Source organism: Plectropomus leopardus, chromosome 21 (assembly GCF_026936395.1).
Source record: "Plectropomus leopardus strain MGB_pleo_1.0 chromosome 21, ASM2693639v1, whole genome shotgun sequence".
In the NCBI taxonomy this organism is placed as follows: Eukaryota; Metazoa; Chordata; class Actinopteri; order Perciformes; family Serranidae; genus Plectropomus; species Plectropomus leopardus.
Genome location: NC_142196.1, coordinates 17220309 through 17235994, shown reverse-complemented (window position 1 = coordinate 17235994; position 15686 = coordinate 17220309). Strand labels below are relative to the sequence as shown.

The 15686-nt window shown below is 40.1% G+C and overlaps 2 protein-coding genes across 3 annotated transcripts in view; one reads left to right on the top strand and one right to left on the bottom strand.

The window, feature by feature from the left end:
• The window catches only part of bdh1 (3-hydroxybutyrate dehydrogenase 1), a 58866-nt gene extending 48098 nt beyond the window's left edge, over window positions 1-10768 (top strand). Inside the window, exon 5 of the mRNA XM_088072331.1 lies at window positions 8812-10768. Within this exon, the coding sequence (XP_087928457.1) occupies window positions 8812-9278 (467 nt within the window). The 3' untranslated portion in view covers window positions 9279-10768. The remainder of the gene's footprint in view (window positions 1-8811) is intronic.
• nck1b (NCK adaptor protein 1b) overlaps window positions 10679-15686 on the bottom strand; it is a 34498-nt gene continuing 29490 nt past the window's right edge. For both annotated transcript variants that reach the window (XM_042510787.2, XM_042510788.2), the window contains one exon: window positions 10679-15192. In XM_042510787.2, the coding sequence (XP_042366721.1) occupies window positions 14992-15192 (201 nt within the window). In that variant the 3' untranslated portion in view covers window positions 10679-14991. The remainder of the gene's footprint in view (window positions 15193-15686) is intronic.

Sequence of the window (15686 nt, the reverse complement as noted above, 5' to 3'; positions counted from 1 at the left end):
TCCAGCGACCTGTTTGCCCGGTAGACAAACTGTAGGGTGTCCAGCAGGGGGCCTGTGATGTCCTTCAGGTGGCTCAACACAAGTCTTGAAAGGATTTCATCACCACAGACGTCAGGGCGACTGGCCTGTCGTCATTTAATCTTGTGATCAAGGGTTTCTTGGGGACTGGGATAATGTTGGAGCATTTGAAGCAGAAAGGTACTTCACACAACTCCAGGGATCGGTTGAAGATCTGAGTGACGATGGGGGTCAACTGGTAAGCGCAGGCTGTCAGGCAGAAGGGGGGTGACACCGTCAGGTCCCGGAGCCTTCCTGGTCTTCTGTCTCTGAAAGAGCTGTTGCAATCCTCTTCACAGATCTGTAAAGCAGGAGGGGAATCGGGGGGAGAAGATTATTTTGGAGGGGATAATTGCATACTGAGATTCAACAACATTGATTTCTATGCATTTTTATTTTTTGTGCAGGGTCAGATAATTAGAAAAACTCACTTTCAGACCCCTAGGTCCCCAAACAGGACCCTACTGAGAAGTGCGTTAAAAATACTGTACAGTAATATGCTTTTCCAGGGTTTTTTGTTAAATCTTTTAAACAACTTCAGACCTATTCAACACTATCAAATATACATTAATTTTCAGAAATTTAACCCTTTTAACGCCAGTTTCTTTACATAATGCCATTGTTTTTTAATGAGAAAAACACAAAAATGAATTAATTAAAACTAAAATAAAAAAAGGTATTTGGAATGTTTACTTTGAACCTTATCCATGACAGGTTTAACAGGCCACTTCCCAGAGAGGAGTGTGAATTGCAACTTAAAACACACAGACTACATCTGAAGGTTTAGCTCAGTTGGTAGAGCACATGCTCAGTCCTCAAGATCACTGGTTTGAATCCCTCTCAGGACACTTCTAAGAGTGTTTGAGGTTGTGATTTTGAACTTCATTGAGGACAGGTGAGTTTTAAAGACTACTGTCCAAACAAGAGTGTGAAACACAATATCGAAAACAGTACCAGCAGAGCCATGAGGTTTGGCATAATGGATAAGATGGTTGGTTGGTGTCTCTGAGGTTGTGAGATCAAGCCTCATTTGGAATGGGTCACTTTTAAAGGTTGTTGGCCAAATGTGTCCAAAGCTAAATGGAACGTCCAAAATAATATAAATAACTGAAGTGTGGCTCAGGGAAAACACAGCTGGTTGGAGTCTCCTAGGTTAGCAGTTCGAGTCTCACAAGTCACATCTTTATGCAAAAGTAGTCAGTTGACTTTTGAAGACTGGTGTCTAATCACAGAGCCAAATCAAATGTTGAAAACAGACTAAATTGTCAGGAGATTTAGCTCAGTGAGTATAGCAGATGGCTAGTGTGCTTGAGGTTGATGGTTCAAGTCTTATCTGGGGCAGGTGACTTTTGAAGACTGGAGTCCAAGCACAGAGCTAAATGGAACATCAGAAACATTCAGACTGTCACAAGGTTTGGCTCAGTGGGTAAAGCAGGTGGTTAGAATGCCTGAGGTTGGTGGTTCAAGTCTTATCTGGGACAGGTGATTTTTTGAAGACTGGAGTCCAAGCACAGAGCTAAATGGAACATCAGAAACATTCAAACTGTCACAAGGTTTGGCTCAGTGGGTAAAGCAGATGGCTAGTGTGCTTGAGGTTGATGGTTCAAGTCTTATCTGGGACAGGTGACTTTTGAAGACTGGAGTCCAAGCACAGAGCTAAATGGAACATCAGAAACATTCAAACTGTCACAAGGTTTGGCTCAGTGGGTAAAGCAGGTGGTTAGAATGCCTGAGGTTGGTGGTTCGAGTCTTATCTGGGACAGGTGACTTTTGAAGACTGGTGTCTTAGCACAGACACAAAGGAAACGTTGAAAACATTGTAAGTGTCAGGAGGTATAGCTCAGTGGGTAAACCAGGTGGCTGGTGTGCCAGAGATTGGTGGTTCAAGGCCTGTCTGGAACAGCTAATTTTTGAATGAAAGAACTAAAGGGGATATCAAATACAAGACGTTGGGTTGAGTGACAGGAAGGACAGTCAAGAGACAGGAAGTTGGGTGAAAGACAAGAAGTAAGGTTAATAGACAGAAAAGTCAGTCAAGTTACAGGCAGTGGGGTCGTGAGACAGGAAGGACAGTCAAGAGACAGGAAGATGGGTTGAGAGACTGGGAAGTTAGTCAAGTTAAAACAAATAACGTTGAGAAACAATGAAGCTGAGTAAAGGTAGAAGACAGAGGTAGAAAATGAGAGTACAGGATAAGTGCAATGGTTAGAAAGTGTGGCCGGTAAATCAGGTGAGGTTCTCTCCTAAAACAGGTAAAACCAGTATCTGCAGATGCGTCTGTTGAAATCAGGGAGTATCAGTAAGAAATGTCAAAGTAAAGCTAGTATTTTAGAAGATGTGATGTAATAATATCAGTCGAGTTTTCGAAAGGCGTCACTGCTGATACAGAATTTTTTCTGCCAAGACCTTAGTATCGGCAGTGACGTCTGTCGAAAACTTGACTGATATATGAGTCAGGTCCATAATCAACTGAGTTTTTCCTGCCAAGAACTTTGTTGATTATCGGCCTGACTCATATATCGGTCGAGTTTAGACAGACGTCACTGCCGATACTGGTTTTACCTGTTTCGGAAGAACTTCACCTGATTTTTCATCTAAAACGATATAACCTAACTTTACATGCCGTAATTTATCCTGCAATATTACAAGCAGTGTCTAAAGAGTATGAATCTACAGCAAAATTATATTTTTTGAATTTTCCGTTTCAACACCATATGACCCTTATGTCAGCAGAGTAGACAGATATGTCAGCCAATATTTTATTTTATTTATGCAAAAAGATATAATTTTGCTGTAGATTCATACTCTTTAGACACCGATTGTGATATTGCAGGATAATTTAAGGCATATAAAGTTGAGTTATATCGTTTTAGATGAAAAATCAGGTGAAGTTCTCCCGAAACAGGTAAAACCAGTATCGGCAGTGACGTCTGTCTAAACTTGACCGATATATGAGTCATGCCGATAATCAACAAAGTTCTTGGCAGGAAAAATTTAGTATCGGCAGTGACGTCTGTCTAAAACTCAGCTGATATAGGAGTCAAGCCTATAATCAATAAAATTCTTATTTGTTTGTGATAATTGCGTTTCCAACAGATGTCACTGCCGATACTGAATTTTCCGTTTCAACACCATATGACCCTTATGTCAGCAGAGCAGACAGATATTCCAGCCAATTTTTTTTTTTTTTTGTCAAAAAATATAATTTTGCTGTAGATTCATACAGTGTAGACACTGCTTGTAATGTTGCAGAATAAATTAAGGCATGTAAAGTTGAGTTATATCGTTTTAGATGAAAAATCAGGTGAAGTTCTCCCGAAACAGGTAAAACCAGTATCGGCAGTGACGTCTGTCTAAACTTGACCGATATATGAGTCATGCCGATAATCAACAAAGTTCTTGGCAGGAAAACTTTAGTATTGGCAGTGACGTCTGTCTAAAACTCAGCTGATATATGAGTCAAGCCTATAGTCAATAAAATTCTTACTTGTTTGTGATAATTGAGTTTCCAACAGATGTCACTGCCGATACTGAATTTTCCGTTTCAACACCATATGACCCTTATGTCAGCAGAGCAGACAGATATTCCAGCCAATATTTTTTATTTTTTTTTGCCAAAAAATATAATTTTGCTGTAGATTCATACAGTTTAGACACTGCTTGTAATGTTGCAGGATAAATTACGGCATGTAAAGTTAGGTTATATCGTTTTAGATGAAAAATCAGGTGAAGTTCTCCCGAAACAGGTAAAACCAGTATCGGCAGTGACGTCTGTCTAAACTTGACCGATATATGAGTCATGCCGATAATCAACAAAGTTCTTGGCAGGAAAACTTTAGTATCGGCAGTGACGTCTGTCTAAAACTCAGCTGATATATGAGTCAAGCCTATAATCAATAAAATTCTTACTTGTTTGTGATAATTGAGTTTCCAACAGATGTCACTGCTGATACTGAATTTTCCGTTTCAACACCATATGACCCTTATGTCAGCAGAGCAGACAGATATTCCAGCCAATATTTTTTTTTTTTTTTTGCCAAAAAATATAATTTTGCTGTAGATTCATACAGTTTAGACACTGCTTGTAATGTTGCAGGATAAATTAAGGCATGTAAAGTTGAGTTATATCGTTTTAGATGAAAAATCAGGTGAAGTTCTCCCGAAACAGGTAAAACCAGTATCGGCAGTGACGTCTGTCTAAACTTGACCGATATATGAGTCATGCCGATAATCAACAAAGTTCTTGGCAGGAAAAATTCAGTATTGGCAGTGACGTCTGTCTAAAACTCAGCTGATATATGAGTCAAGCCTATAATCAATAAAATTCTTACTTGTTTGTGATAATTGAGTTTCCAACAGATGTCACTGCCGATACTGAATTTTCCGTTTCAACACCATATGACCCTTATGTCAGCAGAGCAGACAGATATTCCAGCCATTATTTCTTTTTTTTTTTTTGCCAAAAAATATAATTTTGCTGTAAATTCATGCAGTTTAGACACTGCTTGTAATATTGCAGAATAAATTAAGGCATGTAAAGTTGAGTTATATCGATTTAGACGAAAAATCAGGTGAAGTTCTCCCGAAACAGGTAAAACCAGTATCGGCAGTGACGTCTGTCTAAACTTGACCAATATTGATCGAGTCTGTCTAAACTCGACCGATATATGAGTCAGGCCGATAATCAACAAAGTTCTTGGCAGGAAAAATTCAGTATCATCAGTGACGTCTGTTGAAAACTCAACTGATATATGATTCAGGTCCATAATCAACTAAGTTCTTGGCAGAAAAAAAATCTGTATAGGCAGTGACTCCTTTCGAAAACTCGACTGATATTATGACATCACAGCTTCTAAAATACTAGCTTTACTGTTTTACTTTGACATTTCTTTACCGATATTCCTTGATTTCGACAAACGCATCTGCAGCTACTGGTTTTACATGTGTTGAGAGAACTTCACCTTATTTATTGGCCACACATTCCAACAAATGCACTTATCCTGTTCTAATTCCTATTTTCACCTCTTATACCTTCTCATTTTCTACCTCTATCTTCTATCTTCATTCAACTTCCTGTCAACCTAACAGACAGGAAGTCTGTTGACTGTCCTTCCTGTCTCACAACCTCACTGCCTGTAACTTGACTGACTTTTCTGTCTCTTAGCCCTACATCTTGTCTTCCCTAGCTTCCTGTCTCTTGACTGTTCTTCCTGTCACTCAACCCACCTTCTTGTATTTGATATTCCCTTTAGTGCTTAGTAGATTTTCTTTCAAAAGTTAGCTGTTCCAAACGGGCCTTGAACCACCAACCTCTGGCACACCAGCCTCCTGGTTTACCCACTGAGCTATACCTCCTGACACTTACAATGTTTTCCACGTTTCCTTTGCCTCTGTGCTTAGACACCAGTCTTCAAAAGGCCCACATAAGACTTGAACCACCAACCTCAGGTATACTAACCACCTGCTTTAACCACTGAGCCAAACCTTGTGACAACCTGAGAGTTTCTGGTGTTCCATTTAGCTCTGTGCTTGAACTCAAGTCTTCAAAAGTCACCTGTCCCAGATAAGACTTGAACCATCAACCTCAAGCACACTAACCACCTGCTATACCCACTGAGCTAAATCTCCTGACAATTTAAAAATTTGTGATGTTCCATCTGCCTCTGTGCTTGGACACCAGTATTCAAAAGTCACCTGGACCACATAAGACTTGAACCATCAACCTCAGGTATACTAACCACCTGCTTTACCCACTGAGCCAAACCTTGTGACAATTTGAAAGTTTCTGGTGTTCTATTTAGCTCTGTGCTTGGACTCCAGTCTTCAAAAGTCACCTGTCCCAGATAAGACTTGAACCATCAACCTCAAGCACACTAGCCACCTGCTATACCTGCTGAGCTAAATGTCCTGACAATTTGAATTTTTCTGATGTTCCATTAAGCTCTGTGCTTGGACTCAGGTCTTCAAAAGTCACCTGTCCCAGATAAGACTTGAACCACCAACCTCAGGCACACTAGCCACCTGCTTTAACCACTGAGCTACACCTCCTGACATTTAGTCTGTTTTAAACGTTTCATTTGGCTCTGTGATTAGACACCAGCCTTCAAAAGTCAACTGACTACTTTTGCATAAACACCTGATCATAAATAGCAAATATTCATTCATTTTCAGAATTTTCAACCCTTAAAAACATTTTTTTAATGAGAAAAACACAAAAATTGATATATTTTCTATATTTAAATATATTAAAAGCCAGATTTATACATTTGCCTGTGCTAGCACTTATGTAAACTCACTAACAGTCTCAAAATTTACTAGATCTAAAAAACCATATATGCACATTTGCGTGCATATATGTGTAAGTGGGTGGATGGGTGAAAGTGTGTGTATGTACCTGTGCACACAGACAGAGGGGGAGAGAGACAGCGTGATGGGAAATATGACCAGCAGTAGAACAGTTTATAGTTGAATGCAGGAAATTAGCATTTATTTGTTCTTCAGGGCAAATATGAAGAAAATGATTCAATTGGCTGGAAAATAATAAAAAATAAAATTTTGAGGGCAGTACTTCATTTTAAAAGCCTTAAAAAAAGAATGCATGATTTTATGCTAAAATGTTCATTGGTTAAATAAAAGACAGTTTTTATGGTTTTACGTTCAGCCACTTTTCTCTATAGGGATTTCAGTGCCTGTATTTTGGTTCCACTTACACACACACACACACACACACACACACACAATAATTTTTCAATACACACATACACACCACACTCAGACATCCCTATCAACAAAACCACATTATTTTAGTTCCACATATTTATTCAGTGGGCTTGCAATACTCTGCAACATGACGAAACAGAAAAAAAATGTAAAATGCGTCCAAATGGCCTACAGTATATCCCAAAAATAAGAAAATAATGGAAAATAACAGACAGTTTGAAGCCAGGAGTACAGGATGGCAGCCTAACACAACAGAATTCATGAACTCATGGCAGAGGAGTCAAAAAATTGTGGTTTTAATGGGAGTCAATAGGTCCCAAAATGGGACTAGGGGGCTGAGAGAAACAATTTTGATCACACATTGTATTATAGATTAATTGTGGGAGTTAAAGTTGAAATCCTAAAATTAACCAAAAATACACAGCTTGAACTAGAATTATGCCATTTTCATTACCACGACAAAAAGTATTTTAGAAAACAAGACCTGAGGTCCCAAAATGAGCACAATTTGATTGGTCGACAGGCATTCTGTCTGTGCTAATATAGGAGCACAACACAGCTGGGACTATTGACTTTTAACTCTGCATGCATCACTCCACTCTCTGGTTATTAGTGTAAGAGTTAAAGTGTGATACGTTTTAAAAGTGGGATATTTATAGTTGAGGAAGTTGAAGGAGGAGAAGAAGAGAGGAGAGAGGGAATTTTGAAATGAAACTTGAGCTGACTGGACATGAATTGGAATAACTTACAGTAATGAGGAACCTGTATTAGCTGTTTACTAGCACAGATTAGCAAACAGCGTGCAGGAAAATGTTTATGTGTTGCTTGGCAACAGCTGTCTCGTCTAGCGATTGCGGAAGTATTTGTGTCGGTAACAAAACAAACAAACGTCGCTTGTAGAACTGTTATATAAAAGCAATACCACACTCGACGTCGTGTCATGTGCTTGTTTATCATCACGGCGAAGATAATCACAGCCGTGATGATAAACACAACACAATAAATGGTCGGTTAGCTTGTTTTCTCACGAGAGCTAGCAAACAACAACAGATTAGCACGAGGCGTGTTCGTCACTCACCGGAGTTATAAACATTAATAACTCGGCAGAAATGATTTCCCTCGGGTTCCCAGCTCGTATTCTGACAGAAGAGCAACTTAACAACACTGGTATGGTTGAAAAGTAAACAAAGACGCGCACAGGACGCTCTGGAGACGTTTCCGGAACGGTCTTCCGGAAAACAGGTAGGAAGTGACGTCACGCACAGATAAGGAAGGTACAAACACGCTCAACTTGTTCAAGTTTACAGCGATAACGCCCCCTACTGGGAACAACATGCAGCGACCTCTTACACTAAATGGGATTGGTAGTGCTGTATTTCACACGGGTTACACCAGTCAGCTAAATGTCAGTTTAAAAAAAGGTGTGTTTGAGCCGACATTTAAAAGAAAACTCAAAAGTAATGGAGTTGACTATGAATGGTGCTTCTTCGCACATCTCATTGCAACAAGTCAACATGTTTTAAAGCAAATAGAAAACTTGGATTGCTCAGTGTTCAGGATATGCAAATGCAAAAGGAAGTTAATCAGCGGCCAACAAAACAGCAGTGCAGTGCAGCGCTTTTAATGAGCGACTAATCAAGAAAACGTCGATGTAGGGATGTGAAGTTCACCTCCAGGCCATGTTTTTGTCTTAAAACAGTTGAACTTTGGATTTGTACCCTTAAAGGTCCAGTGTGTTAGTTGGTGTATTTGGGAGATTGGCAGAAATAGAATATTAACAATGTAAACATATATTTCTTTAGTGTATAATCACCTGAAAATAAGAATTGTTGTGTTTTTGTTACCTTAGAATGAGACGTTTATGTCTACATAGCAGGCTGGTCCTCATTTACGCATCTATGTTTCTACAGTGGACCTTTAACAGGCTCTGAGTTTGAAGCTGGACCAAAAGCACTTGAATTTATTAACTTAATATAATTTTCTCAGAAAGCGCATACAAGCCTGACTACATCTCTGTGACGTTTATCTCTGCAGGCCGTGTTGTAAACCTGGCCAGCATGTACGCGAGGATGGGAAATGCCATGCGGTCACCTTACTGTGTGTCGAAATACGGAGTGGAAGCTTTTTCTGATTGCCTTCGCTATGAGATGAAGACCTGGGGAGTCAAAGTGTCCATAATCGAACCAGGAAACTTCATCGTTGCCACTGGCATCATGACCCGAGACATTGTGGCCAGCACGGCCAATAAGCTGTGGAACGAGGCACCCTCACATGTGAAGGAGGATTATGGGAGAGCGCACTTTGAGCAGAACATGGCTCTGATGCGCTCTTACTGCAGCAGCGGACAGAAGGATGTCGCCCCTGTTCTGGATGACATCACTGATGCCATCATGTCCAAGCGTCCTTACACGCGATACTACCCCATGGAGCCATATTGGTGGATCAGAGTTCAGATGATGACCCATCTGCCTGGCGCCATATCCGACTTCTTCTACTTCTAAAAGAGGAGCTGTTCCTGAATTGGGTCACTCAGTTTCATATAGAAGCATATTATTCAACTATGTAGCGCTACACAGATCAACAGACTTACCCTAAAGAGGGCTCTCTGCTACCTATTCCTCAGCACTTTAAATCATTCACTGATCAAGCCTTAAAACTTAACTGTAAGATAATTATTGCACTTTGCTTTTTGTATGTCTTACAAGAACCATAACTTTATCTATACAGATATATTCCATGATAAGTAGTAACTACTTTGTGTTGAATATCAGCAGGGCTATGACATATATGTAGTTATGAATACTGCATTGTTGCTTGTTGTGGTGTTAGCTTAAAAGGACAGTTCACCCTAAAATTTAAAAAAATCGTATTTTTACTCTTACATTTCATGCTATTTATCTCACGAGATTATTTTGCTGTGAGATGCAAAGAGATATTTTCCATAGAAATTTGCCTTCTCTCTAAATATAATGAAACTAGATGGCACTCGGCTTGTGGTGCTCAAAAAAAAAAGAAAAGGAAAAACTGTGCCAGTCATATCGGATTTGGCTGTTCAATTTGAATATTTGATGATTCATTTTGTTTTCCATATAAATCTGAAAGGGCTCTGCAGGCTGATTTATGTAACATATTTAACAAGCTAGCGGCGCTAATGATGGACCACAAATGCCCAACAGCATTTTTTACAGACACTAGACATCACTTGCTGTGACCTGTAAATTCTCCACAGTCTCTGTCTCACTCCATGCTGTAGCCAATTAATTGTTTATACAGTTTTTAAAAAGTTGGCATATGAACTATTCAATAAAAGGGAAAGTGTTAAACTTATAACCTAAATAGGCAATGTATCTCAGGAGACACAAACTGCAATTTTCGCAACTATAGCTCATATATTGAAAAAAATAATGAAAATATGTTAGCCTAGATCCTTGGTAAATGGCAATTAACTAATTTTCCAAAATATTTAACTGTACCTGCCCAAAGAGTGTTTTTTATTTTCGGGTGAACTGTCCCTTTAAAAAAAGATGTTTGTCCCCATATGACTTTTCCCCCTGATGCTTGTCATGTTTGGCCTTATGGGAATCTTCTGGGCCCCGACTGGCTCAAAGACCAAAGCTGGTCGAGCTCAAGAGAAGACTCCTGCTGTTCTGTTGTGGTTCTCGCCGGAACAAACCGTGGTCAGCTACAGTAAGGCGGTGGTGAGATTTGGCTCGACTCACCCCAAAGTTACGCAACGACAACACAAGCCCACTTTGTCTCACATGCAGCATGAGACCCTGCGTGCTACTTTGACAGTGAGTTTGATTGATGTGATTAATGGGCGTGCTTGAGCAAAAAAAGGTTCTCCCCGTCCTCCCTCCCTCCCTCCGTAATGGAAAAGTTTTCTGAATATAAAATGATGTGAATGAAAAGAGCATTTTATTTTGAAACTGTTACAATCACAGTATCATTTTTTTCAAGAGTGATTTGAAATAAAGCGACCAAAACACAATGGTGTTCTGCATTTTGAGATCGGCCTGGGAGGTTTTAGTAGATGTATGGTTACAAACAGCCACCAGGTGGCGTACATGCGTCATACAAAACTACAGTGGCTGCCCTCATGCATGAATTATCTGCAGTCTTTAAGATATTGTTAATGTCCCAATTTAAGCTGCATTATAATCACATTATAGCAAAGCTGAAACACAGAGAGAAAAATCGACCAAGTTTTTTATGTAGTCAGGACTTACAGGCAACCATTAGACCTAGTCTGCAAAACATTTTGTCAATTGCCATTTTGAATTCCAGTTTTAAAAAAAAAACCCAAAAAACTGCTGAGATAAAATGAAAGTGGAAGTACCAACATTTAACACTCAGTTTTGAGCATTCAAACACTGCGACGGATAAAAACAGACGTATCATTTTTATGCCGTTTATTACGTCTTTTCAACACTCTAATAAACTCTTCTAAATTATTACACCTGAAGACGATCTCCCCTCCATAAAAACAGTATTAAGAGCATGACATTAAATTTCACAGCACTGCCTTTATCATTCCACAGCATGGATCTGTTTTCTTCACTCTCTCTCTCATACAGAAAAAAAAAAAAAAAAAAAAAGCTCTGTGAGACAACGGACACCAAGAAGCAGCACAAAAGCACCAAAGTTGAACACGGGTCAGTTGTTCGGAATATTATCAAGAAATCAATGTGGAGATTCAAGATTATCTCAGGCTTGGTAAGCAGTCGGGAAGCAAAAGAGATGTCCGGCTGCGATGTAGTTCTTGAAACATAGTTTGATGAACAATCACTTGATAATATCCGTCACAAATGACTTCAGTGTAAGCAGATTTAAAACCATTTCTGTACAGCTACAAGGCTCTGCTCATGCGGCCTCCGTTGGTGTAAAATGAAAAAAGATCCCAGTTTATAACAATATCTATGCAGGGAGATACTGTAGTTCTGTTTTCGAATATCGAGTAAAACATTTAAGTATTGAGGATTTCTTTTTTTTTTTCTTTTTTTTTTTACATATTTAAGTGGCTAAACTGCAAAAGTGAATGTCTTAATGTCTTACACTAGTCTTATATGAAATACATACAGACATAAAAAACTATTTCCTTGGAAACCATGACAGTTTCTTCACAACCGACGATACGTGATGCCGTTAACTTGAGGTGCTCGTACATGAGATTCAGGTCATGATTACATCACACCTGGGAGGGTTATGTTTCTGAATGAACACCAGCACATATTTTATACTGTACACGTAGGCATTCGCTTTTCACTTAAGGAGTTATACTTGATGAAATCAGCAAAGGTAAGGTCACTTGAAACTACACACAATATCATCTAATGGGCATTTTATGCGTGACGAAAAAACAAAAAGACATGTTCAGCCAAATGAGCTAAATGAGAAAACACCCTTCTCTGTAAGGATGACACCCCCCGACGCATCGCTCGCTAATCAGACTGACGCACATGCAAAGCTTTAACCAAATAGCACGCACGGGTGACAAGAGAAGTGGGAAGAAGAAAAAAAAAAAAAGGGACGCTAAACCTTTGGTTGACAGAAAGCTGTGAAGGCACATTTAAAATCTCCTCCTAAATCCTTCAAACTGGGGCACGTAGCGTTGGCGTTTGTCACTTTAATGCTGAGTTATATTGCAGATGCTGTAGAGCTGGAAGTCAGGGAGGAAATTTAACACACACAAGAAAATGGGTTGTTGATAGCGGATGGTTATTACTGTGGGGCAGGCAAACACGATCGCACCTGAAGTGTCGGAAGAAATGGCACAAAAACAACACCAGGGACTGGGTGTAAGAAATGACATGTGATGGGATTCCTGTGAGCCGAATACTTACCTGGTGACAGATAACACAGAAAGCAAAAGGGGATAATTAAAATTGAAAGGTATACAGGCACAAAAGTTCTCCTTTTTTTACAGATCTGGGACTCAAAAGGAACAAAAACCAAGCCATACTGACAAACAATCCTGCGATTTACATTTTTAACCATGTTAGGTATTCAATGAGACCTTTCTGAGTCCTGACAGAAGCTTTTTAAGTCCTGGAATGTAGTTTTCATAATGTTTAATAAGATTTAACACCTAAATAAACCCACAACTGCTACTGTAGGTGCATAATTAGAACATGCCATTTAACCCGTCACAAGTCAAACTGAAAAGAAGTTGACTGTTCCACAGCTCCAAAAACTGAGAAAAGAAACTCACAGCTCTTGTAGTAATAGCTCTGTCAATCACCTGGGGAATAAAGCGGGAAATAGAGGTTCACACCCAAGTTTTGTGTTCTTTGTGACACGACTGACTCTTTCATGCTTGGATTAATTAGACCTCTAAAAGCCCTCCCATCAGAAATCCTTTATTCTCCACTATGATACATCAGCGTTGGCCTGCGTTCATTTCCCCACCCGTATAAGGCTGGGAGCGGTAATCCAGATACTTTATTCTGTGGAACACATTCTCTAAGTCTCCTCCCTAGATCCTACTTCACTGCTTTTGTTTTTTAGGGTCCATTTTTCCATTCCTCCTCTATGAAACCCCCCCCTCCCTCTCTCTCTCTGCACTCAGGTCCAACTGGCCACAGCTGGAGAACTCATCATCGCGAAGCATCGCGATCATCATCATCTCCCTGAGCCCGCTGCCTGGAGCGGCTCCCTGCCAACGGCCGCTGCGGCTCTGATTGCAGGCGCTGCTTCTAGCTGCCCCCTCCAACATTCAAAACACTACTTGGTCCATTTTCAGTCGACAAATAGCATCCACTGTAAATATAATCCGTGTGTTCTGCCGAAAACATTTAGATGCACTGCACTTTAACTTGACTTTGACTTCAGAAAAACAAGCTGGATTCCCCAAACTGGGAGACTTCTTAAGACATATTGGCCGTGGAAATAAACGCCCAGATATCACAGAAAGCATCATGCATTTTTTTTCTACATAGTCATTTTCTCCTTGAAAACAGCCTTCTTAAGAAAGAGGGCGTCTCCTCGCCTGATGTATATGCACAAAATGACCCCTGGGTGACCCCTAAACTCTTCCACTCCCTCCAGTGATCACTAATTCAGGAGCGGTGACATCATCCTGCCTGAACTGGTCCTCCATTTCCCCTTCCAGCTCCACATAGCTGACGGGTGTTTGGAAGCTACACTGCTGTCAACGTGCACCCACCCCGCTGCCCTCATCTTCCTCGTCTCTAGAGAAACGTCCCCTTTGGCAACATCGAGACGACGCGTCAGCTGTTGGGGTCTGCTCAGCTCTGACAAAATCTCCAGACTGTGAGGGAAACTGCTTTCCGACTCTTCGCGACCTCTAGACACACGGATAAACTCGCCATCACTCACGCAGACTGCCTATCACTCTTTCGGGAGATAACAGTGAAGGTGTGAGGACACTTTTCTGTTTGCATGCACACATGCAAAGTCACACGGTCTGTGATGCCGCAGCTTTGTAACATTCACATGATATGGATACAGCAATATGTGAGACAAGCAGTTCGGTTGCACAAACAACTAGTTTGACTTTGCACAAGAAGAGGAATCCTCCAAATCCTCAGATGCAATATTTCCATCTCTACCACCATGATCCTAACAGGTCTGTATCAATAAATATATTTTGGTCACTTAAATTTTTATTTATGATTTAGCAGAGTTAGCAGAAGTTGTGGATTAGTGTGTCCACAATAGAACGAATTAAGACAGACGACACAAAAATGAGCTGAAATGTGGACCGCTAGTAGGCTAGTTTGCTATCATCTGAAAAATGGGTGATTTTTCTTGTTGGATACGGTTAAAAATCAAATTTAAAAAAAAAAAGAAACTGTTAAAAAGATTATATATTATCAACAAAAACAAAAAAAAAGGAAACTAAATGCAACTCTAATAGATATCAAGGTGGAAATACATGGCATTGCCTATGACCTAACACATCTGGATAATTTAAAATAGGCGACCAAGAGGTCTGTAGTCAACTCTCAGGAGTCCATAGTCTTTCGTCTCCCCCCTCCCATTCGTCTGTGTCTCCCATGTCTTTTCCATACCTCCTCTTGGAATGCTCACAAATCGGGCATTGAAGTCCTGATGATGTGTTAAGTCCTCAGGCTTGGAGTTTAAATGTTAGTGTGTGTTCTGCCGTAAGTATCTGTATGTATATATATGGATGCAGTTAATGTTTAGGTGTGGTGTCTGAGTGGAAGTGCGTGTGTGTGTAACAGAGAGGGATCAGGAGGCGGCCAGGGCCTTGATCAGGTACAGTTTGTCTCCCTGCTCACTGGTGAAGATTGGGGCCTTTTTGTAGTGTTCAACAAGCTCTTCCATAGAGTTGAACTTGCGCTGTCCAATGCAGTAAAGGTTTTCCTTCAGCTGCACTTTGAAATGCTTGTTCTTGCTCTGCGCCTTCAGGGAGATGGAGAAATCATTTGGCTGGGAAAAGAAAGGGAAATACAAGGTTATTGGTGCTCAGACGGTGTTGTGAATAAAGGTGCCTTCACACTGCAATCTAGGACCATTTGATTTGTAATGCTGACCGAAGATTTTACCACAGTGCTGTGACAAATGTCAGCTTTCAACCTCTGACAGCCCAAATAGTTCATTATAAGGGGGCCTTAATGGTTATAAATCACGAACAACACATCAGTAGCTTGATTTCTATCCAAATGTCGCACAAATTTTTATAGACTTTTTAGAATATTGGCAAAAGAAAATGTGAATACATGTGCGTCATGTACATATGGTGAGTTGGTCCATCAAGATAAGCAGCAGGTGGCACAAATTCTTCAGTTATTCAGTTCTTACCTTCATCGATATATGACTTTTACACCTCCCCCAAGCTTTAAGATTTTAAGCGATGTTTTAAGTTGATTTTTTTTTATGTTTTGGCAATGAAAATGAAAACGCGTATGAAAAGAGATGGATTG